The sequence below is a fragment of the Salvelinus sp. IW2-2015 genome, linkage group LG6.1 (assembly GCF_002910315.2).
Source record: "Salvelinus sp. IW2-2015 linkage group LG6.1, ASM291031v2, whole genome shotgun sequence".
NCBI classification, from domain to species: Eukaryota; Metazoa; Chordata; class Actinopteri; order Salmoniformes; family Salmonidae; genus Salvelinus; species Salvelinus sp. IW2-2015.
The window spans coordinates 2,281,345-2,309,330 of NC_036845.1; the positions used below are offsets into that span (position 1 = coordinate 2,281,345).

The 27,986-nt window shown below is 43.3% G+C and overlaps 2 protein-coding genes across 4 annotated transcripts in view; both read left to right on the top strand.

Annotated features, from left to right (window-relative positions):
• The window catches only part of LOC111964878 (potassium-transporting ATPase alpha chain 1-like), a 10,513-nt gene extending 1,272 nt beyond the window's left edge, over positions 1-9,241 (top strand). The window contains 24 exon segments of the mRNA XM_070443917.1: positions 614-628; positions 1,064-1,176; positions 2,163-2,205; positions 2,208-2,252; positions 2,255-2,295; positions 2,884-2,916; positions 2,918-2,977; positions 2,979-3,003; positions 3,585-3,853; positions 3,946-4,254; positions 4,367-4,501; positions 4,676-4,868; positions 5,257-5,432; positions 5,599-5,735; positions 5,965-6,080; positions 6,083-6,114; positions 6,309-6,477; positions 6,650-6,804; positions 6,900-7,023; positions 7,243-7,388; positions 7,631-7,764; positions 7,958-8,059; positions 8,167-8,258; positions 8,413-9,241. Coding sequence (XP_070300018.1) covers positions 614-628; positions 1,064-1,176; positions 2,163-2,205; positions 2,208-2,252; positions 2,255-2,295; positions 2,884-2,916; positions 2,918-2,977; positions 2,979-3,003; positions 3,585-3,853; positions 3,946-4,254; positions 4,367-4,501; positions 4,676-4,868; positions 5,257-5,432; positions 5,599-5,735; positions 5,965-6,080; positions 6,083-6,114; positions 6,309-6,477; positions 6,650-6,804; positions 6,900-7,023; positions 7,243-7,388; positions 7,631-7,764; positions 7,958-8,059; positions 8,167-8,258; positions 8,413-8,441 — 2,693 coding nt within the window. The 3' untranslated portion in view covers positions 8,442-9,241.
• Positions 9,242-10,538: 1,297 nt separating this feature from the next.
• gapdhs (glyceraldehyde-3-phosphate dehydrogenase, spermatogenic) lies at positions 10,539-27,986 on the top strand. Of its 3 annotated transcripts, none has more exons than XM_023988730.2 (11): positions 10,539-10,862; positions 23,096-23,155; positions 24,563-24,659; positions 24,880-24,986; positions 25,727-25,817; positions 26,059-26,177; positions 26,317-26,398; positions 26,559-26,710; positions 26,953-27,115; positions 27,315-27,412; positions 27,557-27,986. In XM_023988730.2, exons 2-11 carry the CDS (start codon positions 23,127-23,129, stop codon positions 27,624-27,626), a joined length of 1,008 nt encoding a protein of 335 aa, XP_023844498.1. In that variant the 5' UTR covers positions 10,539-10,862; positions 23,096-23,126; the 3' UTR covers positions 27,627-27,986. The 3 variants fall into 3 exon arrangements, with proteins under 3 accessions (XP_023844498.1, XP_070300004.1, XP_023844500.1); XM_070443903.1 differs by lacking the exon at positions 10,539-10,862 and adding an exon at positions 18,913-19,038; XM_023988732.2 differs by lacking the exon at positions 10,539-10,862 and adding an exon at positions 21,314-21,364.

Sequence of the window (27,986 nt, forward strand, 5' to 3'; positions counted from 1 at the left end):
CAGCCAGTTCAGACAGACACTGACCTTACCAGACTAGAGAGAGAGAGGAGAGGTGTTTAACAGCCAGAACACACCTTTAACCCCAGACAGAGAGAGAGAGGAGAGGTGTTCCAGACAGACACGACTACCTACCCAGAAGAGAGAGGAGAGGGTGTCTACAGACAGACACTACCTCCCAGACAGAAGAGAGAGAGGAGAGGTACAGACAGGCACTACGTCCCCAGACAGAGAGAGAGGAGGAAAGGTTGTTACAGAACAGACACTAAACTACCCAGACAGAGAGAGAGAGGAGAGGTGTTAAGACAATCAGCTACCTACCCAGACAGAGAGAGAGAGGAGAGGTGTTAACAGACAGACACTACTACCCAGACAGAGAGAGAGAGGAGAGGTGTTTTTTCCTGTTGAGCTTACGTTGCATGGAAGGTGTGAAGGAAAACGGCTAAAAGTTTGCACGCGGAGGGTGAAGGAGCAGCGTGCAATCACTGCGGAGGCCAGAAGGACGAAGGGCTGGATAAGATGGGCGGAGGTTGGTGAAAGCGAAAGGCAAATGTTGCACGTGGACAGGCAGCGACGATGAAGGTTTAACGCCGCATGAAAACGTAGGCGGAGAGAGTTACCTCGGACAACGGTGTGAAAGGAAGGCTAAACGTCTCATACCCACTGGAGGGTGAAAGAAGGAGGAAGAGGAGAGAGTTGAGAAGTGTCTAGGCAGGAGCTGAAGGGAACGTGCTAAATGTATATACCAGAAGGGCTGAAATGGAGAGGTGGGTTGCTGAAGGAAGGCATTGGCTAAAGGTTTTCAGACTGGGAGAGACAACAGCTTAGAGAGCGCGCGAAATACGAGAGGTAGGAGGAGGAAACGGTACATGGGCAAGGGTGAAGGAGAGGAGCCTAACAGTTACACTGGGAGGGTGAAGGAAATGGAATATTAAAGGATGAGAGGAGGCTGAAGGAGAAAATACTGTATGTGAAGAAAGGGGAATACATACGAAATAAATGTATTACAGCGTCAACATATTGTGTTTGTTTCATCACTATTTCTCTGTGACCACACATGTCTCAGCTGTACTCGCCATCACTCTGATTACTGTTGTTGTGGTGACTGGCTGCTTCGTTTACTACCAAGAGTTTAAGAGCACCAACATCATCGCCAGCTTCAAAAATCTAGTTCCACAGGTAAAGATATGGAAATACTTATAACTAAGGAAATACATTATAACTAAGGAAATACATTATAACTAAGAAATACATTAAACTAAGAAATACATTATAATAGAGAATACATTATAACTAGAGAATACATTATAACTAGAGAATACATTATAACTAGAGAAATACATCATTACTAAGGAAATATTATAACTAAGAAATACTTATACTAGGAATACATTATAACTAAGAATACATTATAACTAAGGAAATACATTATAACTAGGGAATACATTATAACTAAGAGAATAACATTACTAAACTAGAGAATACATTATAACTAGAGAAATACACTTAATAACTAGAGAAATACATTATAACTAGGAGAATACATTATAATAGAGAATACATTATACTAGAGAATACATTATAACTAGAAATACATTTAACTGAGAAATACATTAACTAAGAAATACATTATAATAAGAAATACATTATAACTAAGGAAATACATTATAACTAAGTATACATTATAACTAAGGAAATACATTATAACTAGGGAAATACATTATAATAAGAGAAACATTAATGAGAATATAACTAGAGAATACATTATAACTGAGAAAATACATTATAACTAGAGAATACATTATAACTAGAGAAATACATTATAACTAGAGAAATACATTAATAACTAGAGAAATACATTATAACTGGAGAAATACATTATAACTAGAGAATACATTATAACTAAAGAAAATTATATCTTAACTAGGAAATACATTATAACTAGACATGAGTGTTTCATGAAGATGTTAACCAGACAGAAACATCCTGGCCTATAATACCCTAAATAAAGTTCTTTGTTATTGTAAGAAACTGTTTTACTTTCATGACAAAACTATTCCTTTCATCACCAGATCATAATCCACTCACTACGCACTGACAAGGCAGCAGTCATCAATCAATCATTGAAATACAGGGATTTGGTATAACCATCTATCTCTTTCTAGCAAGCCCTGGTGATCCGTGACGGGCAGAAGAACCAGATCAATGCCATGGACTGGTGGTGGGAGACCTGGTGGAGATTAAGGGTGGTGACCGGTGCCTGCTGACATCCGATCATCTTTGCCCAGGGCTTGTAAGGTAGGTACACTAGGCCCCAGTTCCATTTAGACACTAACACACTTTCACCCAGAAGTAATGGCTAAGGGTGTTGATGCAGGTTGAGCAGGAATGTGAACATAGGCTAGATTCGGTTAGGATTGTGTTAGGGTTATGTTAGAGTTAGGTTGAAGCTAGGATTATGTTTGATCCGGGATGTGGACATGAAGCAGGGTTAGGGTTTTAGGGTTGACCGGGGTGTGGAATGAGCTAGGTTAGGGTTAGGTTTAGGTTGACCGGGGTTGATGACTGTTAGGTTAAGACGGGTTCATGGAAGCTAGGGTAGCTAGGTAGCGCGGAGTGTTGGCATGAACAGGGTTAGGTTTATGACCGGGGTGTTGTAGGTAGTTAGGCTGGTTAGTTGACCGGGTCAGGCTAGGTTAGCTAGGTTTAGGTTGACCGGGATGTGGACATGAAGCCAGGGTTAGGGTATGTTTACGGTTGACCCGGGGTGTGGAATGAAGCTAGCAAGGGGTTAGGGGTTAGGTTATGCAGAAGACCCGGGCTTGAACCCTGGTTGGTTTCATATGTATAACCCTGTCAGTTCCTTGATCTCATCATCCCCTCCAGGTGGATAACTCATCCCTGACAGGAGAGTCAGAGAGCCCCAGAGCAAACCCCGGAGTGTACCCACGAGAACCCCCTAGAGACCAAGAACATCGCCTCTTCTCTCCACCACCTGCCTGGAAGGTAGACACATCACAGGAGGCTGCTGAGGGGAGGCCGGCTCATAATATGGCTGGAGTAAGATAATGGAATTGCATCAAACACATGGAAACAATGTGTTTGAGAGTTCATACTCCATTTATTCCGGACGATGAGCCTGTCCTCCCAATTAAGGTGCCACCAACCTCTGTGCTACCAAACACCACACACCAACACAAGCACACACCACACACACACACACACACACACACCACACACCCTACACACACACCACACCACTGCACCCACTGCTGAAGGTACTACAGAAGGACACCAGAGGAGGTTGGTGGAGGAGCTATAGGAAGATGGGCTCATTTTAATGGCTGAAATGGAATAAAATGAACGGATTCAAGCATGTTGCTCCCATGTGTTTGATGTGTTTGGTAGTATTGGTACCATTCCATTGATTCCACCACCAGCTCCTTTGACAGACACACCCCTTATTCAATCACACACAGAAAAGATTCACACAGAAACACTTCACTCATACAGTAAAATTTTGCAAAACTCCACATTAACTCATAATGTAATCTAAAATCCCCTTTCCTCTGCTTGGCCCCTACCAGGAGTGGCCACAGGAACGGTCATCAACACGGGTGACCGCACCATCATTGGCCGCATTGCCAGCTTGGCGTCAGGCGTAGGCAATGAGAAGACGCCAATTGCCATAGAGATTGAGCACTTTGTTGACATCATTGCTGGGCTGGCCATCTTCTTTGGCTTCACCTTCTTCGTGGTGGCCATGTTTATCGGCTATGCCTTCCTGGAGGCTATGATCTTCTTCATGGCCATCGTGGTGGCCTATGTACCTGAGGGGCTGCTGGCTACTGTCACTGTGAGTCAACACTGAGGCTCTGGTCTGTCTASGCCTATATCAAGTTGGTTATTAACAGTTTTCATCAACCATCTCCCTCTCTCTCCCTCCAGGTGTGTCTGTCRCTGACGGCCAAGCGTCTGGCCAGGAAGAACTGTGTGGTGAAGAACCTGGAGGCTGTGGAGACCCTGGGCTCCACCTCGGTCATCTGCTCTGACAAGACGGGCACTCTGACCCAGAACAGGATGACYGTGGCCCACCTGTGGTTCGACAATGTGATCCATGCCGCAGACACCACAGAGGACCAATCAGGTCAGAGCTTTGACCAATCATCCGAGACATGGCGATCGTTGGCAAGAGTGGCAGGACTCTGTAACCGGGCCATCTTCAAACCCAACCAGGAGTCTCTGCCTATTCCTAGGGTGAGCTGATAGACACTAGCCTCAACAGACACATTAATTCACAGACACAGCATCAATGAAAACTGTATGATTTATGAGTTACCTTTTTTCCCAATGCACCTATGTGCAACAGAGAATAGTGGTGGGCGACGCCTCAGAGACGGCTCTGCTGAAGTTCACTGAGCTGGCCATAGGGAACATGATGGAATACAGGGAACGCTTCAAAAAGGTTGTTGAAGTACCATTCAACTCCACCAACAAGTTCCAGGTAAGAGGCCTGATTTTCTGATCTGATTTCAAGTCAGTCTGTTGAAAGTGTGTTATATAATCTACAGTATGTTGTCTAGGTGTATCATGTGACTATTAGACATACTTTAATGGCATTACCAGAATGAACTATTTGTGTTTGAATCGTACTCTGTCTCCCCCCGGTGGCGAGTAGCTGTCAGTGCATGAGTTGGAAGACCCCATGGACCTGCGCTACCTGCTGGTGATGAAGGGGGCGCCAGAGAGGATCTTGGAGCGCTGCTCCACCATCCTGATAAAGGGCCAGGAGATGCCCCTGGATGAACAGTGGAGAGAGGCCTTCCAGACCGCATACATGGACTTGGGGAGCCTGGGGGAGAGAGTGCTGGGTAAGGGACAGTGTTCTTTTTCGGCATCAGACCTGCCAAATATTTTGTGTTTAATAGGTTAAATGACACATTCTGTTAACATCTGACTGCAGAGTGATCTGTTCTTGCAATTTGTAGTCTATGACATTTCAGATTTAGATATGATAATTTATCACAAAGTAGTTTATCACGATGTGAATTACTTTTCTAAGTAACTTTAGTTAAGTAAACTAAGTTTTTCTTAATGGTGGCTTTTGTGTAGCTTAACTTAACTAACTCCAGTGTGAATTAATTTGTAGCTTGGTAACCAATATTTTCAGAGTAGCTTCCCCAACAATTAATGGTATCTCTTCTTTAGGCCCATAAATACCCACTAACCCCTCCAATCTGTCCAAACATTTGTCTCCAGGTTTTTGTCACATCTATCTGAATGAGAATGAGTTTCCTCGTGGTTACAAGTTTGACTCTGATGAGATGAACTTCACCACGTCTGGTTTGTGTTTCGCTGGACTCATCTCCATGATCGACCCGCCACGCGCCACTGTGCCTGACGCTGTCATGAAGTGCCGCACGGCTGGAATAAGGGTATGAGGGTTAAATGGGGGAGAGATGGGGCAAAGGAGAAAGACAGAAAGAGAAAAAAGGAGAGAGTTAGAACATAGATGTAACATACAATGTAACAGGCCATCACAGTCTCCCTCATTGTGTCACGTCAATCAACATCAACTCCTTCCACTGTGACCTCCCTCAGGTAGTCATGGTGACAGGCGACCACCCGATCACGGCCAGAGCCATCGCTGCCAACGTTGGCATCATCACAGAGGGCAGTGAGACAGTAGAGGACATCGCTACCAGGAAACACATCCCAGTGGAGCAGGTCAACAGGAGGTGGGTCTTGTTCCCCAACACCAACACGGTCTGGCAGGGTTAGGACTCTGACTCTCACTGTGGTTGATCAATCTCCTGTGACAGATTTGACTATTTATACAGAGTGTGTATATCAAGTAAGAAGGAGTGAGAACTCCTAATACTTCCTGGAGATAATAACGCCCTGTCAGTGGATTTGACCAGTCTATTCTATTCTATCATATTCTAATCTATTCTATGTGGTCTTCAGGGATGCCCGTGCCTGTGTGATAAGTGGTGGTCAGCTGAAGGACATGAGCAGTGAAGAGCTGGACGAAGCGTTGAGGAGTCACCCTGAAATGGTGTTCGCCCGCACCTCCCCCCAGCAGAACTCATCATCGTGGAGAGCTGTCAGCGCCTGGTGAGCTCCCCCCCCCCCCCCCCACCCCCACCACCACCACCACCAACACACACACACATACACATACATACCAAGTCGTTAGTCACACTGCATTCCAGAGAGGTTTTTGGTTTGGCTAACCCTTCTTTTTTGTCATGTTATCTCTCTCCTCCCCTCTCTTTCTCTCTCACTCTCTCACTTTCTCTCTCACTAAGGGCTCCATTGTGGCTGTGACAGGCGATGGGGTGAACGACTCCCCTGCATTGAAAAAGGCAGACATTGGTATTGCCATGGGCATAGCTGGCTCCGATGCAGCTAAGAATGCAGCTGACATGATTCTGCTGGATGACAACTTTGCCTCCATTGTCACAGGGGTGGAGCAGGGTGAGTGAGAGTGTCTTAGCAAATCACAAAACACAACAACAGCCATTTTAACAGGCTTAATACATTTGAAATGTATCCTGTGAACCAATATTTGGTTTCACAAAGTTAAGCCTTCATGATACTAAGTAATACTGATATTGAGGGATTGATTTCGACCATATCTGACACCCAGGCCGTCTGATCTTTGACAACCTGAAGAAATCCATTGCGTACACACTGACCAAGAACATTCCGGAGCTCACACCCTACCTCATCTATATCACTGTCAGTGTTCCTCTGCCATTGGGCTGCATCACCATCCTCATGATCGAGCTGGCCACTGACATTGTGAGTCTCCTCCTCTTCCTCTTCCTCACCCCTCATCCCCCTGCACTATAAGACCATTCTAGAATGATGCCGATTATCCTTCTTCTATCCCACAGTTTCCCTCTGTGTCTCTGGCCTATGAGAAGGCAGAGAGTGATATTATGCATCTGAAACCCAGGAACCCGCGTAAGGATAGGTTGGTGAACGAATCTCTGGCTGCCTACTCCTACTTCCAGATTGGTGAGGGTTCATGTCTGTTCCTGTAGTATGTAAATGTATGAAAAAGGCCTTGTTTTTTCACTAGGTCCTTTGAGACCGATTGATCCTTGAAGCTGAATGATTTATTGACCAATATTCAAGGTGATAACCTACAAATAGTCTATTAGTACATATTTCATGTTCAATGTTCTCCTCCCTCCCTCTCTTTTGGTTTATCTCTCCCCCTATCCCCTTCTCCAGGAGCAATCCAGTCTTTCGCTGGCTTCACAGACTACTTTACAGCGATGGCCCAGGAGGGCTGGTATCCCCTGCTGTGTGTGGGGCTCAGGTCCCACTGGGAGGATGTCCATCTGCAGGACCTGCAGGACAGCTATGGCCAGGAGTGGGTGAGTGTGTGTGGCTTACTGTAGGATAGATATGGCTAGGAGTGGGAGAGTGTGTGTTGCTTACTCTAGGATAGATATGGCCAGGAATGGCTGAGTGTGTGTGGCTTACTGTAGGATAAGCGTGTGTGTGTGTGTGTCTTGTGGCCAGGAATGGACAAGTGCGTGTGGCTTTACAGTGCCCTCACTTACCTGTAACTCCTGGAGATGCCTGTTGGAAATATCCTGTCTTCTCTGTTCTGCAGACATACGCCCAGCGTCTGTATCAGCAGTACACCTGCTACACTGTCTTCTTCATCAGTATTGAGATCTGCCAGATTGCTGATGTGTTGATCAGGAAAACCCGCCGTCTGTCCATCTTCCAGCAAGGCTTCTTTAGGTCAGTGGATGTTAACTGCATGGAACAAATGTCTCTTACTCCCTACATACAATCATATACTCTATGAAATGTATTGTTTATGAAAGGATGGTGGCAGAGAAGGCTTCCAACAAAATAACTTGGGAAGTATCAATCTTGATGGGACTAATAAAACATTGTTTGACCATCCTCCATGTTTTCCCTTTGTGTGCAGGAACAAGGTGCTGGTGAGTGCCATCGTCTTCCAGCTGTTGCTGGGTAACCTGCTGTGCTACTGCCCAGGGATGCCCAACATTTTCAACTTCATGCCCATTAGGTACTGTTACACTCTGCTTGACTTGAATGGTTGTCGATTCATCTTCTCTGTCATTGTTTTGATGGATTTCATGTTGGTTTGTTCATGCGTGTAACTCCCCCTTACAGGGGCCAATGGTGGTTCGTTCCAATCCCGTACGGAATTCTAATCTTTGTCTATGATGAGATCAGGAAGCTGGGGGTCAGAAGACATCCAGGAAGTAAGTAGCCTTTCTTGCCTCTGTCTTGTCCATCCATTCATCCTCCATGCATCTATCCATCCATTCACCCACCCATCCATCCATCTATTTATCATCCATCCATTCCTTGCAGTAGTCAGCCCTAATTCAGATTATTTCCATTCCACTATCACAGGTTGGTGGGACCAGGAGCTGTATTATTGAGAGAAGAGGGCATATATCTAGACCAGACATAGGTATAAAGATGCAGGTTAGCATTTTCCGTCATGAATCTTGTTCTGGAGGTAGCTCTGCTCTGCAGTGGTCACTAGCTGGCACAGCCACAAAGTCATAAAATCTGATTTTAATTCTAACCCTAACCTTAACCACACTAGCAAATGGCTAACCCTAAACTTAAATTAAGACCGAAAAACAAATGTTTGTTTTCATGAATTTTTACAATATACCCAATTTGACTTTGCAGCTGGCCTAAGAGGACATTTCTCAGTTCTGCCTCTAGGACAAGACTCATGCCAATAAACGTCAACCTGCTATACAGAGAAGTCGGGCTAGCAAACTGTCGTCCATCTTGGTCCCAAACATTCCAAAACAATACAATACAATTTAAATATCAAACAAGGTTTGCCAAACTCTGTACAAGTATAGCTCTGAATATCCTAAACCATTTCTGATACGGAACCAAATCTTATACATTGAAACAATAACCATGAATTATTTTGTGATATGTTTGTAAAGACACACCTCCATGTTCTAATACAAAAAAAATAGAATGCTTGATGTGAGTTTGTAATATCAATTATAATTTGGAATCATTTCCTTTTGTAAATGTAGTATGTGGATGTCTGTGGGTGATTGCCTTTTGTTTCTGAATTCCATTGCCTTTTTATGTATAACATCACACATATTTGCCGTCAAGGGTTCTTTCTTGGTGATAATGTTGGAGGTACAGTAGCCTATATGCATTATATTTATGTATTTGTATGAATAAAGTGTGTCAAATATAATGTATTGTATGTCTTCATATTCTAGAGAGATACCTGAAATGTTTCACCACCATTATAACTTAAATTCAAATTAATGAATCCTTTTTATTAAAAGCCAGAGACACTTAGGGGTTTGTACATTGTGTAGCTCAGTCTACCTCTGGTTGATCCAATCTTATCCTGTCCTACATCTGTCCACATAGCATCAGACCGTCTGCTTGGCTGTGGGTAGCTGAGCTGGACTGCCATTGGCTGAGCTGGGTTGTGGGTAGGCTACTCACCTGGATGACTTTACAGAATTCACTTCCTGACTCTCTTGATGGTGCTGCTCTCCTTAGGGGAAAGATATTACTGAAAGAAAAGGAGGATCTGAGGGATATGAAGTCATTGATGTACTTCCTTTTCTTTTGGATCATTTCAACGCACTACCACACGATGGCGCCATTGAGGAAAGTGGGCTACAATGTGTTCATGGTTTGACATAATGACTGTATGGTTTGACAGCTAATTGGCTTCACATATTATTATTCCTATACATTTAGATATTTTTACGAAACTCACCATATGCGATGTAACATTTAATATACACCCTGTTGTAGTCGACTTCAAAACTCAACGTTTAGGTAGCATACCACCATAGCGGTTAAGAGCTTTGGGCCAGTAACCAAAACGTCAAAGGTTCGAATCCCCAAGCCGGCAAGGTGGGCAAATCTGCCGTTCTGCTCTTGAGCAAGGCAGTTAACACCCAACAATATCTGTTCCCCGAGCGCCGATGACGTGAATGACGATTAAGGCAGAACTCACGCCTTCTCTGATTCAGAGGGGTTGGGTTTAATGCGGAAGATACATTTCAGTTGAATGCATTCAGTTAACTGACTAGGAATCCCCTTTCCATAAAATAATTGTATCTTTTAAATGTTTTTCCTCAGAGATATTATTTTACACTCAGAAATTAGGTTAGTGAAATACGTTATTACATTGCGATCGTGTGTAACTACAATCGATGGATGATGATTCACCACAATGTGGTCTCACACGGTTTTCATCCATTCCACAAAGCACGCACCATATCTCACGTAGCCCAGCAGCCGGATGCTCTGCAGAACACTTGCACAGATAGTCACGTGCTGCAGCATGTGGAATTTTAGAGCGGTACTCTCAGATTTTTCCATCAAATTATGCAAATTAACGACTTTGTCATTAATGATCCGTTAGTATGGTTATGGTTCAGTGTGTGAAAATAATATAAAATACTAATTTCGACTAATTTCGATTCCAGGCTGTATCACAACCGGCCGTGATAGGGAGTCCCATAGGGCAGTTGGCCCACAGTTGGCCCAGCGTCGTCCGCGTTTGTCCGGTGTAGGCCGTCATTGTTAATAAGACTTTGTTCTTAACTGACTTGCCTAGCTAAATTAAATATGATTTTAAAAAATCAGTTTGCACCATCCTCCCGTACCGCCCATAATTTGGCAACCTCCCCCAAGTTCTCTGTGGTTTCCATAGCAGCCGTGACCCAGCAGAAGATCAGGTGACGTCATGTTTCTAGGGCAATTAGACCAACACACGTGTCACGTGTCTGCTATAAATTTGGAAGGCTGTTCTCTTTGCCTGCACAGTCACTGCAGCATCTCCTCTCAAGGTATGTATGATCGACAAAAGGATTTATTATACAACAATCATTGTAAAACTTATTGCTTAATATGTGGCTTTTTATTATTTTGAATACGGTTGTAATAGTGTAGCAGTAGCTACTTCTGAGCCTCTCCTTTCGCTTTAACATTACAAAGCCAGGAAATGATGGAGGCGGGGAAAGGATGCGCCCATGGCCTTGTGTAATAATTCACGTTTCTGTACAACTTAATTTCTGAAAATATGACGTGTAGTTTGCTAATTAATGCAAAGCACATACTAATCTTATTTATTAAGACACCAGTTGAGCGTTTATTGAGACCAACAAGATAATGCATTATTCATTAATTAGAAGGCAAAATGTACAGAGGTTACGTGACACTGTAGCTCGAACGATGTTGCGTTTTTCGGAAGACTGTTGAGAACGAATATTGTGGATTCATACAACATTTAGATTGTCTTCAATAAATAACCAGTTAATCTGTTTCCCCACATCTGAACCTAAATAGTTGTATCAAATGGTCGGTGTGGATGACTGTACAGGAAATCCCAGAAATGTTACTCTGGCTAACTGGCTACGTGCCTCACCACATACTCATGATGATTTCTTTTGATTGCGTCATAGCATTATAGAATGTTACGGTCGCAATGATGAAAAATCTAAACCAAAAAATGTAGCCAAATTAAGCCGAGACCACTTTTTTTTATGAAGTGGATGTTGAATTGTAATTGATACATTCACGTTGACAGTTTTAATTTTGGGTATGAGATTAATAATGATTGAAGATGAATTGCATGATTCCAATGATGCTCTCTGAAGGGGGAAGCTATGGTGTGCGGTGTCGCATCAATGTGCCTACCGATTAGGTTACTTTGTCGGAATTGTAGCAAATTGTATTCGTTGCTAAAATATACATGTTTTTAAACTTTAATCAAGATGTCAACCGTTTGCAAAGACAGGAACAACAACTTTCGACTCGGGTCACTATGGAGGATGGAGAGGCAGCCATCTCCAGACGATGGGCCTTTTTCATCACTGCGATGGTGAAGGTCGTATCATACTGTAAGGTCATTTTACAGACCCGGCCTATTTTCCAAGCGATGCCATAAAGAATAAAGTGACTGATTCCCTGCTGAATTAATTGCGCCCTGCATAAACCACTTTTTATGTTCTGGATATAAAATGATTCCTCATTCAAAAGAACAGAAAATGGCTTGTTAGAATAGTTGAAATGATTATATATTTCAAAATGTATTCAATGACCAATATGTAATGCATATCATCATCCTCATTAGAAAACTGCTCAATTTATCTAGTTTGGCCTGCTTATATGCATGTGCACTGTGTCAAGTATCCTTCTGGAAGACTGCTAAGGGCATTGATTGCACATGCAAAGGCCTAATGTAAACAAGATGTACTGTTTTGGTCGTGTGATTATAGATAGGGCCTAGTCCTATTTTCCTGTTTTAGGCCTGAACATGCCTGCAGCTGAGACTCTGACTCAAAGGCCGTGTTCGAGATCATCGAAACCGTGATGTATCCTGGGAAAATTGAGACTGACTGATCTACAAATAAAATGAAATAGTTATTTATGGTCAACATCATTCGTGCTGACTGAGTCCTCTCTTGATGCTGGGGTTAGAGATAGCTATCACTTCCCCAAAGATGACATTAGTAAATTATCACATGGATATCGTCTCCCAATCCCCCCCTGACTCAGCTGCACATTTCAGGCAGTCAGGGAGGTCACATGCTGGCAGGAGGTAACCCATCCTTAATCGATCCACTGCAGTTTGCTACAACAGTTCATTTATTCATGGCTGTTCTGTTCTGCAGCGGCCACCGTCATGCCTTTCCCATCTGTGTGCCTTCCTGTTGTGTTCTGGTTGGTCGGCATCTCCTGCTGACCTATTAGGTTTCACAGCTCTAACAGAAAACAAATGGACTTCAACATATTGCCACCTTGAAGATTTAGTCTGACATGGCACAACAGGGTTACAACTTGATGTTCTTTTATCACCACAGGACAGGGGACTGGCTTATTATGCATTTAGCCAGTGTCTGGTTTTGTCCAGACAAAGCTGACTACATTAGTCTATTACTAGGCCTTGATGGTGTGATATTTAGTTGCATGAGTTGACTGGCTGTCTGCAGTGAGCGCAGTCATGTGACAGTAAATAGGCAAGGTGCTGAGGCTGGCTGGTCCTGAGGCTTGTAGAGGAGGACTGGACAGCATGCCGCTCTCTGACAGCTGCCCAACCATATTAGACTGATAACATTCTCAGACTGAGAACCAGTAGGCTATACAGAGGTTCATTTGATGTATATGAGATTAGCCCACATATAATAGTTTAGCTGCAGGCTATTGAATCAGAATGATCTTGAAAACATGCTTTTGAACAAGTGTTTTTTTATATTTATTATGTAATCACGTTTGTTTCATAAATACAGAATATGTTTGATATATTGATTTACTGAAAATAATATTCTAGATGTAGGGCTGCGTGAGTTTAATGCAGTTTATTTTCCAAAGGGGCGTGGCAGTCAGTGAGCAGGTTGAATGGTGAGTACCCAGCTGTGTCTTGAGTCTCCAGTATCAGGGCCTGCCCCTCATGGCTCAGGTCTCAACAGTGGAAAACTACTGAGCTAAAATCAATACAAGACATGCCTGGGAATGTAGAAAATGCCAGTGAGGGTGGGTGTGAGGCAGCACATTTTCATTCTCTCTCTCTCTGCTGAGGTTAAGACAGATTGGAGAGGTTAATGTGTGTGCTCTATGCAAATGACACCGCTGGTCATGGAAATTATAGTATATTTATTGTTATTACATTGTAAATATCTATATTACCTACAATTAGCCAACCTCTTGCATCATATTTGCCTGGTTGTGTCATTCTTCCTGTGTGCCGCACAGTAAATGGACGTGGTGGTATGACACCGCACTTCCTCAAAATGGCTCCCAGGCTCACCTCTGCTAACAGGAATGGTTTCCATCTGCCTCATCCCTCAACAGCCACACGCTGGTTTTTGCTTTGTTTCTTGATTGTCAGCATTTTAATGAATATCGTAGTAAAAGGCCAACTCGTTCATAAACGCTTCCATATTGAGACTCACCCACTTTATTTTTGTGCCATTGTCTGGGACATTTTCTGCCTGAGTGGGTATCTGTATGCCCCTGGGGTGAATGACCCACTTACTGCAGGCACCCTGTTTCTCCCCAGTAATGGGTTGGTGCTGTGGACCAGTGCCTGTCTGGGTGAGTGGACGGTTGGACGGCTGCACCCCAACAGAGGAGTAGCCCCATAGCACTTGACTGATTGTTCCAAGTCTGTCTAGCCAGACAACTACCATGGTGGATGTTTAAAACAAAGTACTCATTATTGAGCTTTATTGCCCCAGGCATTTTTAATACCTTGCTATGAAATATTATTGGTATGATGGTCAATATACCTAGGGATGTGACGGTCAGGTCATGGAATTTTGGATGGAGGTTATTGGTCAGCCAAATGACCACTGTCACCGGAATAGATGTAAGACACACATTTTCTCCTCCACTCCTGACTGGTATGTTCTGCTGATGGGAGGGGGGAATCACCTAGACAACCAAATATTAGTTTTCTACAGCATCTTGCTTGTTTCAGAAAGGAGCAACTAAGTTAATCAAGTTATAGAGTCTTACAGCAGAAACGGCGTCAACCGCATGAGTGCCCGGCTCTCCTGTTTTCAGTCAGCTGTTCTTTCCACACACCAAATAATGTAAATATATATATATATATATATACAGTACCAGTAGGGTTGCACAATTTGGGAAATATTCAGAGGTGGGAATATATGGGAAATAACGGAAATATATGCATATTAATACCATTTAAATGTAGAGTTTATTTTTTATTTTATGTTTTTGCATTGGATATATTTATCATATGGAGACAAACAAACCTTTTACCTTATCATAAATAGACATAATTGCAAATGATTAAATCCTCCCAATAGTAATAAAAATGTTACGAATTGAACTTTAAATGAGTTGACTCTTCACGTGGGATGATTTCATTGTACAACAGAATACCGAATGATCCCCAAAGATCCATCGCATCTCCCAAAAATGTTTTCAACATCTGTAAAATGACAGTCTAAACTTAACGCTTTGGTTGTCTTCCTCTCAGGCTTCTATGTCTTCTACCTGGACCTCAATGTCCACCTCTTGAACATCAGACTCTGAGACATCATCTTCGGTCACTTTCCAACCTTGTTGAGGATGGCTCGTTGTCAGGCTCTAAAAGCCTAAAATCTGCCTGGATGGCCACCAATTTGTCAACCCTTGTATTGGTCAGCCTGTTGCGTGCTTTGATGCCTGCATTCCCAAACAAGGACCAGTTGTGCTCTGAGGCTGCTGTTGGTGGGATTTGGAGGATGATTGGTAACAGGGGAACGAGCCTCAGATCCACAAAGTCCCTTCCACCAGGTGGCTGATGAGATATGTTGGCACGACTGCCATATTGCATCTCCATCCCAAAGCCCTTGCTTGGAAGTGTACTGCCAGACTGCCAAGAACCTTGCCCTCATCCAGGCCAAGGTGGCGAGACACGGTAGTGATGACACCATAGGCCTTGTTGATCTTTGCACCAGACTGCATCCTTGGGGTCCAACATGTACGCTGCGGCGTGTATGGGCTTCAGGCAGAAGTCTTCATGCTTTTTGATGTATTTCAAAACTGCAGTTTCTGCTGCTTGGCGCAACAGTGACGTGGGCAGGGCAGTACGGATTTCTTCTCTTACATATGCAAGCAGAGTCTGAACATCAGACAGGATGGCATTTTCTCCCTCAATCGGTGCAATGGCTGCTGCTATAGGTTTCAGGAGATTCAGGCTGCTTACCACTCTCCAAAAATACATAATCCAGGAGGATCCTCTTGATGGGGCTGTCCATATCGGCAGACTGTGATATGGCTATTTCTTGGAGACTCCTTCCCCTCCAGGAGACTTTCAAACATGATTACAAAACCATACCAATGGGTGTTGCTGGGCAGCTTCAATGTGGTGCTCTTATTCTTCTCACTCTGCTTGGTGAGGTAGATTGCTGCTATAACTTGATGACCCTTCACATGCCTAACCATTTCCTTGGCTCTTTTGAAGAGTGTATCCATTGTTTTCAGTGCCATGATGTCCTTGAGGAGCAGATTCAATGCATGAGCAGCACAGCCAATGGGTGTGATGTGAGGTTAGGACTCCTCCACTTTAGACCAAGCAGCCTTTATTTTTGCAGCATTGTCTGTCACCAGTGCAAATACCTTCTGTGGTTCAAGGTTCTTAACTGCCTTCAGCTCATCTGCAATGGAGACTGTGTCTGTCCCTTGTGCCTGTGCTCTTGTAGAATACTGGTTGAGGGGTGGAGATTATTATTCCTTGCACACAAACATTCGACCACCCATCAGAGATGATTGCAATACAGTCTGCGTTCTCTATAATTTCCTTGACCTTCACTTAATCTGCATCCAGCAAATGAGTAGATAAAACATGTCTGGTTGGAGGGGTGTATGCTGGGCGACAAATTCAGAATTATTTTCCAATACACATGGCCTGTGAGCATCAGAAGTGAACCAGTTGCATACATAGCTCAAGCAAGACCTTCAACAGCATTTATCTGACAACGTTCCTCCATTGAGTCAAACTTCTGATTCCAGGAGGACCATAAGCTGTTGCTATCGATAAGGTGTCTGATTACTTCTATTTGAGGTGAAAATTGAGGGACTTTTGTCAGAGGTTGCTTGTTGTGAGCGCTGAGGGAACTTTATGCACTTGGCCAGATTCTGCATCTTTGTTGTATTCTTCACATATGATTTGGCACAGTATTTTCAAATGTACACAGCTTTTCCTTCAACATTAGTTGCAGTGAAATGTCTCATAGTGCCTGTGGCATTTTCCTGTAAAGATTAGGGGAAAAAATAGTAAAAAACATATAATTCCATGTACAGATAAATAGTTAAACTAAACAACTCCTTTGTAAGATAAGTGTTTTAAAATGAAACATGTATGGGAACAGGTGAATTAACACTCCTCAGTTAGCAGGCTCAAGCAAGCTAAAACCCACATGGTAGCAAAAGCTAACTAGCAGAAATTGTAAGAAATGATTTAAACACACTGCTGTAGGCTACTATTTACTAGTTAACAAAAAATCATGTATGTCATATAAAATATATTCACCCCACCCAGTATTGTAATCAAAACTTACCAGAAAGCATGTAGTCCTTGGCTCAGACAGTGTGGGCTCAATAGCATCTCATCAGTGTGCAAGATCTTGAGAATCAGCTGTACATGTGATGGAAGAATGCACTGTGCATGCAGAGGGTTGCAATTCCATTGAATTGGGAATAGTTTGACCCAAATATGCCACAAGACCTAGAATTGCCTTGTGTATCCCACAAAGGTTCACTGTTATAAGCTAACTTTTTGGATGAATTTAAGCAAAATTCCTAGGAATAACTTCCCATGAGAAATTTCCGGAAGAATTCCGGAAATTTACCGGAAAGTTTTCAACCCTAAGTACCAGTCAAAATTTTGGACACCTACTCATTCAAGGGTTTTTCTTTATTTTTACTATTTTCTACATTGTAGAATAATGGTGAAGACGCCAACTATGCAGTAAAGCATATGGACTTCATGTAGTAACCAAAAGTGTTAAACAAATCAAAATATATATATTTTAGATTCTTCAAAGTAGCCACCCGTTGCCTTGACAGCTTTGCACACTAGAAAATAGTAAAAATAAAGAAACCCTTGTATGAGTAGGTGTGTCCAGACTTTTGACTGGTACTGTATATGTGTGTTATGAAGGTTATTTTCATGACCGTCTTCATCCATAACCAACTGTTACAATGTTATACAGTAATTGTGCCAGCCCTAAATATACCATGGCTGAGGCTTTTGCTTGAATGACACAATCACAAAAACTACTCTTTTCAGTGTTTGGAACCTGATCATGGGGTGTTGGTATGCAGATATGTGGTTCATTTAAACCTGATGTGTCAGTTTTCAGTAGGACAGGCAGGTAAATGATTGCGGTTGAGTCAGAAGCAGAGGTGGATCCTATAGGCCTGTACAAACAGTGGCTGTTTTTCTGTGCTGGGCTTTAATAAGAGTCACCACCGTGTTGTCAGCAGCCTGCGCCTGTTGAATTCCTCCACATTTCAGCTCTTGAGAGCCATTTGACATCTTGAGGCATCCAGAACACAAGTCCAGTATTGATTGGTCCCCTCGACAAAGGATTCTATTTGTCAGCCCACTTGCGTACTCTTGAGACCAAAAGAGGGGTGGTAGTACTTCAGACAATAATACACACAGACACAATAACAGAACCCACTGACATTTTCTTTTGAAGAGACGGACGTGAGGCTTGTCTACTGTTTTTCTGAAGAAATAACATGAAGGTGATAGAACTAGTGGAGTTGATATGTGGATTGAACCAGACAGCAGCTGAATGGGAGAAAGGGAAGGTGTGAACAGAATATAAAGGAGGGAGGAATGTGAGCACATAACTAACATGGAGCCTTCTGACTGCCTCCCAGCCTGCTTGCCTGTATCACTAATGGCTGGGTCACCTTGTGATGCCTGTGTGGCAAGGAGAATTGAAGATGGCCAGACAGTCTAATATGATGACATCTTTTTAATGCCCTTATCCAAATGTTCAATGTTACTGAATATATCAACATTTCAAGCTCCAGACTAGTACTTTTAATTCCCCACTGGTGCAGTGAATGGCGTTGAGGCACAGATGGCATTTGTTTTGTAGTCGGTGTGACGGCGGTAGGTGAGAAGGATTCACTGTGAGCTTGGCCCAGTCGGTTCATTATAGGCCAGTCAATCCAGGCAGCATACGTAGTGCATTCTGGGGCTCTTTAAAAGGACCACTGGCAGGAGGAACAGGCAGATTAGGATAAGCCAGCTGGGTTAGTTGCGGTGGGAGCCACACACAGGAATACAGGCACAGATTATCAAGTTGTCTAACGTTACACCAACCAGCTGCAAGGGCAATCCTGTGTCCTTTCAAAGACGGCGCTAAGTCCTACCTTGCTGCAGCACAGCAGTTTTACATAGACGCCTGCAAGCTGTGGAGAGGGGAGTTGTGAGGACATCTATGATTTATTGCTCATTGGCAGATACTACAGATCCTAAGCACATTCAGTAAGGTACTTGACTCGCCCTTATGATACTAGTCCAATTAAATATGTAGTTTTGCATAGCCCTAACGTTATAGCCTACACCCAGACAGTTTGAACCGGGTGCTAGACATTAGAAAACCAGACAATCCGTTGGAAGAACCTAGGCCTATTTTGAGTTGATTGACCAAAGTGTTGCTTCGATTGGTCTGAGGTGTTTTAGCCCCAAGGGCTTTGTTCCCACTAGTCTAGCCTAATGCCCAGAGTTCAGTACTAGTTCTGTTCCGTGTATGGATTGTTTCTGTGCACCCATTTCAGTGACCCTCCGCTCAGAGGGGAAAAGCTAATGGAGGATAACTGGGACTCCCTTCATATAGGGATCCAGCTTTTGTCAAATGAACATCAGATTTGACATTTGGTAGCTGATTAGGATAACCTAATTACCCTAACCTGCTGCCCAAGTTAAGGTTAGGAAAAGGATTAGGGTTGGCTAAAATGTAAAAAAAAATCTTCTTTTGATGTTAATTTGATAAAAGCTGGATACCTTCTAGCCATGACTCTATATTAGTCATGGCCCAATTTGTAAGTCGCTCTGGATAAGAGCGTCTGCTAAATGACTTAAATGTAAATGTATAGCCTATCTGTCCAGGGTTTCTATATCAGTGTCTGGTTTTGAGGTTATGGTGACCCCTTCACTTGTTGATAAGTTTACAAAGAGGCACTAAGGCTTTTTCAAGGTCTCATTTTAGGCGTAACATCCGCTCGTACAGACAGTTGCTGATGTGTTAATAACCTTAGAATTTCTGCGTTTTTAATTAGGTAAGGTTACAGCAAGGCTAGGTTATGGCCTAATGATTTATCCTAACTTGAGAGAAGAAACAAAACATTTACCTTTCCTTTCAACTGGACATGGTCATGGATTTCTTTTTTTTATAGACCTAAATGTTATTTTAGTCCTGTTATCTTGGACCTCCATGTGCAGCCAAAGTCACTATCTGTCATCATGGCAGACTAGGACAAATCAATAGTCTCCTTTGTTGAAAAGGATCTGGGTCTGTCATTTGCTTTATTGGTTTAAATGTCACTTAGTGGCAAGAAAGTATGAACCCTTTGGAATTACCTGGATTTCTGCATAAATTTGTCATTATCTGATCTTCATCTAAATCACTACAATAGACAATGTGCTTAAACTAATAAAATGCGAACAATTATAAATTTTCATGTCTTTATTGAACACGTGTAAACATTCACAGTGCAGGTTGGAAAAAGTATGTGAACCCTTGGCTTTAATAACTGGTTGACCCTCCGTTGGCAGCAATAACCTCAACGGTCAGGAGGAATTTTGGACCAATCCTCTTTACAAAACTGTTTTAGTTCAGCAATATTTTTGGGATGTCTGGTGTGAACCGCTTTCTTGTGGTCGTGCCACAGCATCTCAATTGGAGAGGACTCTGACTGGGCCACTCCAGAAGGCGTATTTACTTCTGAAGCCATTCTGGTGGTTTACTTCTGTTTTGGGTTGTTGTCCTGTTGCATCACCCAACTTCTGTCGCACTTCAATTGGCAGACATTCTCCTGCAAAATGTCTTGAGGAACTTTCGGAATGCATTTTTCTGTCGCTGATACTAAGCTGTCCAGGCCCTGAGGCAGCAAAGCAGCCCCAATCCATGATGCTTCCTACATCATACTTTACAGTTGGGATGGGGTTTTGATGTTGGTGTGCAGTGCCTTTTTTTTTTTCTCCTCACATAGTGTTGTGTGTTCCTTCCTTCTGAGCAACTCCACTTTAATTTAATCTGTCCACAGAATATTTTACCAGTAGCACTGTGGAACATCCGGGTGCTCTTTTGTGAACTTCAGACGTGCAGCAATGTCTTTTTTTTGGACACCAGTGGCTTCTTCCGTGATGTCCTCCCATGAACACCATCCTTGTTTTACGTATCATAGACTCAACAGAGATGTTAGCATGTTCCAGAGATTTCTGTAAGTCTTTAGCTGACACTCCAGGATTCTACTTAAGCTCATTGAGCCTTCTGCACTGTGCTCTTGCAGTCATCTTTTCAGGACGGCCACTCCTAGGGAGAGTAGCAACAGTGCTGAACTTTCTCCATATAGACAATTTTATTTACTGTGGACTGATGAACATCAAGGCTTTTAGAGATACCTTTAACACTTTACAGCTTTATACAAGTCTACAATTCTTAATCTTAGGTCTTCTGAGATCTCTTTTGTTCGAGGCATGGTTCACATCAGGCAATGCTTCTTGTGAATAGCAAACTCAATTTTCTTTTTTTTCTTTTTTTACGGGGCAGCGCTAACCAACATCTCCAATCTCGTCTCATTGATTGGACTCCAGGTTAGCTGACTCCACTTAGCTTTTGGAGAAGTCATTAGCCTAGGAGTTCACATACTTTTCCCAACCTACACTGAATGTTTAAATTATGTATTCAATATAGACAAAAATAAAAATTTGTTATTAGTTTGTCTATTGTTGTGACTTAGATGAAAATCCAACCAATTTATACAGGTAATTCCAAAGGGTTCACATACTCTTTCTTGCCTCTGTATAGAGCAATACAGATTATGCTAAATGATGCATTGATAGATCGATAGCCCAGCACTAGGACTTGTTTATAACAGCAATGTTTCAACATTGATAAGAGTTTGCCCACATCAATTTCCAACAAATGTTTCCATCGATGCAAAATGAAGAAGCAGGAATTTCCTGATTGTTGCATCACCAACGGTAGTAACTTAGTTATGTGGTCCATCCTCCAACACGTACCTGACATTGTTATTGGTCAACTGTATTTTGCAAGTATTGCCTCAAATGTGTTCAAACCTCTCCCGACCTCAAATTACCTTCAGCATTGCTAACCAACACTTTTTTTGCTAGGCTATATAATTTGGTTGAACATTTCTTTGACTTGCTCAAACAGTATGTAAAGACAGAGTTGAACTATAAAGCCTTATTTTTAGTCTCAGCTGTAACTTGCTTTCTAGTTACAGGAAGTGTCGGCAACTAACCCAGCTGGCTTATCCTAATCTTCCTGTTCCTCCTGCCCGTGGGCTTTTTAAAGAGCCATAGCATGCACTGCGTATGCTGCCTGGATTGACTGGCCTATAATGAACCGACTGGGCCAAGCTCACAGTGAATCCTTCTCACCTACCGCCGTCACACCGACTACAAAACAAATGCCATCTGTGCCTCAACTCCATTCACTGCACCAGTGGGGAATTAAAAGTACTAGTCTGGAGCTTGAAATTTACAGAACAGCCAGCCACTCTGTCAGAAATACCACACATGCAGCAGCTTGCCCATAAAGTAATGTGCCTATCCCAAGGCTCATTTATACGTTTCCATGCAAGTTGAGCTGAGAACAGAAAAGCATGTGTCCAATCCTCTGATTATGGAACCATTGGGGAAGTCATAGTAGACAAATAGCCTAGTCTCCTATTAAACCAGAAGGTTAAAGTGGAAGGCTGTGTTTTATCGTTCCTTACACACCGCAGCCTCGAATGTAATGAGACTGGCCTGGCACCAGACCTACAGGCTGGTAATACAGTGAGAGCTAACATTGCAGAGGAGAGCTACTGATTGATATCCCCTGTGGATTCAGAGCGGCTAGAAGGGAGGAGCCCAGAACCCAGTGTTTGTTCTGTACTGGGCTAGTTTCCCCTAGAGTATACAGAAAGGAATTCCTCTGAATAGGAAGTCTGGCCCTGTTGCTTCTGTCTGGCATGTTAAACAGGCCTGGAGACAATGGAGCTTCACGTAGCCAAGTTAGGGACACATCTAACCTACACCTCCCATCACTAGGCCACCTAGTCCTGCACTACATAGCAGAACAAGTGTTTGACTTAGCTAACTGCTGCTATGTAACTGGACAAATTAAACTGTGGTACTAATTTCTCTGCTGTTATAGAAAAAAAGATTGATTGTAGATTCTAGGCTCTGAGAATAGACGGCCTGGGAAACTTCAGTGTTAGTTAAGCCTACCCTCTTTGTGAAAGCTGTACATTTGCAAGACTTTGTTTCTACAGGGAGAGATACTTTTGTTGCTATACCTTTTCTAATGTCTTTCAGGTTCACCACTACAACCCAATCAACAGCAACTATGTCAGACCTCTGTGTTGGAATCAACGGGTAAGCATTACATTCACCTCTAATACACAAATTGTTGCATATTTATCAAAAACAGTGTTAAACACTGCCATTAAAAAAAGGGAAATGGCCCATGTGCACCAACAGACATCCAGCCCCAGTTAAGAGTTATGTAATAATAACAGGCTATGAAGCAATATAAATGTGCAATGCAATTGCAGAACACACTGATAACTGAAGGATCTATGGTGTAAATCGCATTTGGGAGCAGCAAACAGTGAACACTGAACAGACATTGGTCGTCTTCCTATGGGTATCTGTCAGCCCCCACAGAGCCTGTGGTTGTCATCAGGGGCCAGTTGCACCAGTTGAGTGAAAGTTGTTCTTAAATTTTAGTTTGGGCGTAGCTCCGTCCAACTTTGGGATAAGAATTTAGTTGTAGCTAAGTCCAGCGTAAGCAATGGGCGTTCATGAGATTTGATGCTTTATAATGATGGTTGCTAGGCAGCGCCCATTACTAGGCTGTTACCATCCTCGTGACCATTCTGAACTTTGCAAGGCACATCTCATCACTTTGCAAAGCCCACCACTGCATGTTTTCTAAACCACATCTGGATGGGTCAATCAATAATTATTGTGGGAATGAATATTACGAATATATTAGAATAAAGTAGGCTCATTGTTACGCTCGCTGTCCTCACTCCATGTCATAAATGAACCAAGGTGCAGTGTGGTAGGCGTACATTTTCTTTATTAAATAAATGTTCCACCAAAAAAAAAAAACTCTACGAACGTAAAGCTAGGAGTGCAACACAAAATCCCACAACAGAAAGTGGGGAAAAGGGCTGCTTAAGTATGATTCCCAATCAGAGACAACGATAGACAGCTGCCTCTGATTGGGAACCACACTTGGCCAAAAACAAAGAAATAGACAACATAGAATGCCCACCCCAAATCACACCTTGACCTAACCAAATAGAGAAATAAAACGTCTCTAAGGTCAGGGCGTGACACTAGTTTTTAAAGTAATAGCTGTGTGGTGTAACCGGTATCATTTTTAGGTCCGGCGTAGAGCACATTTTATGTTGGACATAGAGTTACGACCAACTGGTGCAACCGGCCCCAGAAGGTGTGGTGTTGAGGGGAGTCAGTAGTGTTAGATGGGAAGAGGAGGACAGCACTGTTAACAGATAATAAGGATTACACTGTAAACCAGCACACCAACACATATACAACACAGTCACACGGTTAAGTACACACATTTCTTCACTCACCCTTCCACATGTGTAAATCCTAACTTAAACATGTTCATTTAGCATCTGGAATTTTACAGCAGTCCCAATAGAGGCCGGACGAGGGAATTTTAGACTGGTTTTTAGGGTAGAAATCCCCAAAACCAATGTCACCCTGTGTGTGTGTACTGAATCCACCCTTTCCCTCGCTGTCCAGATTTGGCCGCATTGGCCGCCTGGTCCTCAGGGCCTGCCTGCAGAAGGGAATCAAAGTCGTTGCCATCAACGATCCCTTCATCGACCTGCAGTACATGGTGAGCTGAGTCCCTTTCAGTCCCTCAACCAACAGCCTTCATATAACATGGCACCCTGCCATATTAATCAGAGGAGGCCAGATCAAGCTACCTGTGTGCTTGTGGTAGTATTTATTGTAATAACACACCAATTACCCCATCATGTGTAATGAACTGATAAACTTGATGTTCTCTGACAGTGTCAGTTTTGGTTTTTCTCCAACATTCTTTTTCTCCACAGGTTTACATGTTCAAGTATGACTCCACCCACGGCCGTTACAAGGGTGAGGTGAGCATGGAGGACGGGAAGCTGATTGTGGACGACCACTCCATCTCCGTATTCCAGTGGTGAGTGACGACATCATCACGTGTGCTCGTGCGTGCAGCGTTTCTGTAGGTCTGAGTAAAGTTCCATTCTATGGGGCTAGGTTGATTTGGGATTGAGCGTGTGTGTGCCCCTTTCTCCCTGGCTCATAGAGTATTACCTCTGGCCATTATCTCCTCAGTGTTGCTATCGGCCTTTGAGGGCTGGCGCCACCTGTCTGCAAGGCCCAGCTCACAGCGATAACACTGGGGCTTAAAGGAAATATTCACCCATTTTGAATGTTAATCCCAAAAGTTCCAAAGGAATAGACATTTAAAATGTCATATTATGTCTATATAATATACAGTGTTGTAATGATGTGCAAATGGTTAAAGTAGAAAAGTGAAAATAAATATGGGTTGTATTTAAAATGGTGTTTGTTCTTCACTGGTTGCCCTTTTCTTGCGGCAACAGGTCACAAATCTTAATGCTGGGATGGCGTATTGTGGTATCATCCAATAGATATGGGAGTTTATCAAAATTAGCTTTGTTTTCGAATTCTATGGGTGTCTGTGCAATCTGAGGGAAATATGTGTCTCTATGGTCATACATTTTGCAGGAGGTTAGGAAGTGCAGCTCAGTTTCCACCTCATTATTTTGTGGGCAGTGTGCACTGTCTGTCTTCTCTTGAGATCCAGGTCTGCCTACGGCGGGCCACTCAATAGCAAGGCTATACTCACTGAGTCTGTACATAGTCTTTCCTTACTCTCTCTCTCCCCATTAGTATGAAGCCCCATGAGATCCCATGGGGCAACGCCGGTGCCGACTACGTCGTTGAGTCCACCGGAGTCTTCCTCAGCATTGACAAGGCCTCTGTAAGTAGCAGTACCCAGACACAGAAGACACTGACACTCGTGTGTCCCCGTCAAGCACTGATAACTATAGCGCTCACCAAGGCCTTGCGTCAGCCATATAAGTAACCCTAATGTACTTTGCCAAAATAAACCTATGAAACTCTAAAGACTTTATCAACAATTCTCAAGTGTATTAGGACCAGTCAGATCCAGACACAAACATTCAATATGATGCATTAGATGTGCTTTTCTGTTTCCACAGTCCCACATCCAGGGTGGTGCCAAGCGGGTGGTTGTGTCTGCCCCCTCCCCCGACGCCCCCATGTTCGTCATGGGAGTCAACGAGGACAAGTACGACCCCTCCAGCATGACCATCGTCAGGTGAGTCCCTTTATTCCTGAACAATACATGCATGATCAAAGGGCGAACTCTTCACAAGAATAGTCAACCTTTAATAACGCTAGCATAATTGATTCATCTGAATTGGTGACCTATTGTAATTCTCTCTGGTCATCCACAGCAATGCATCTTGCACCACTAACTGCCTGGCCCCCCTGGCTAAGGTCATCCACGACAACTTCGGCATCGAGGAGGCCCTCATGGTCAGTGTTTTTCTTCCATTAGACTGTCTGTCCATGCATCTTCATGACCAGCATGCAGGGAGCATCAATGTCTTTTGGTCCTGTGCTCCATATTGACACATCCGCTGACGCTATGGAACCCATGCTCATCTTTTCCTTTCTCTATCTCCTGTCCTCTCAGACCACAGTCCACGCCTACACCGCCACCCAGAAGACGGTGGACGGCCCCTCTGCCAAGGCATGGCGCGATGGCCGTGGTGCCCACCAGAACATCATCCCTGCCTCCACCGGAGCTGCCAAGGCTGTGGGCAAAGTCATCCCTGAGCTCAACGGGTCAGTAGATGGAGGGTGTGTGTGTGTCACAGGAGGCTGGTTGGAATGACATCAAACATGTGGTTGATTCCATTGACTCCATTCCAGCCATTATTATGAGCTGTCCTCCCCTCAGCAGCCTCCTGTGGTGGGTGTGTTTGCATACATTTATGTGATTGTGCCTACTACTTATCAAAGATGCTGAATGCAGATGTTTACTTGATGGAAAAAGAGTGCTGATGTGAGTCTTCTCTCTCTGTCAGCAAGCTGACTGGCATGGCCTTCCGTGTGCCCGTGGCTGATGTGTCAGTGGTGGACCTAACCTGCCGCCTGTCCCGGCCCGGCAGCTACGCTGAGATCAAGGCGGCTGTCAAGAAGGCCGCCGAAGGACCCATGAAGGGATACCTGGGATACACTGAGGACTCTGTAAGTTAATTACAAAATATGTATGTCAACATGAAAGATGAGCAGAGGTGTAAATAGAGCTCAGTTTAACTGGCAATTATATGATGTGTTATTAACAAGTTGTAATTTAAAAGCAGGGCTCCTAGATTACATAGATCTCTGTATACTGCAGCTGTTCTATTGGTGGGTTTCTCACTGCTTATATTTCCTGTCCCACCAGGTTGTGTCTTCTGACTTCATTGGAGACACCCACTCCTCCATCTTTGATGCTGGCGCCGGCATCTCCCTCAACGACAACTTCGTCAAACTCATTTCCTGGTAAATAACTCCCTTAGAATTAGAGTAAATATTCAATCATTCTTAATTCTAATTCTTATAGTTCCTCCCCTGCTAACGCTGGACCCCTTTTTGGTTATTCTCAGCCCTCAACTAAACTATGACACCATCTGTCTGTTTCCCCAGGTATGACAACGAGTTCGGCTACAGCCACCGCGTCGCTGACCTGTTGCTGTACATGCATTCTAAGGAGTAACTTTCCGGCTCCAGAAAGCTGGAATGGGACCCACCCCCCTTTTACATGCACTCACACCCTCCAGTGTCACACCCTAGCACCCCCAGCCCTCCACCACTCTCTACAAGACAAGTTAGTCTCTGTAGTAGGCTGTGTGTACGAGTATTTGTTTTTTCCTTTATGGAAAAGTCCCACTGAGACGGTTTTGACTTGACAGTATGTGTTTCTGTGTCTTCCCAGAACATTCCTGTAGATGTTTCCATACTGGCTGTTACCATGTAATATTGGTGTTAAAATAATTCTAGTTTAAGAGTCAAGTGAGAAAGACAAGCTACTGTAACTAAAAAAAAGTAATAAATCTGGAAAATCTTTACAAATGTC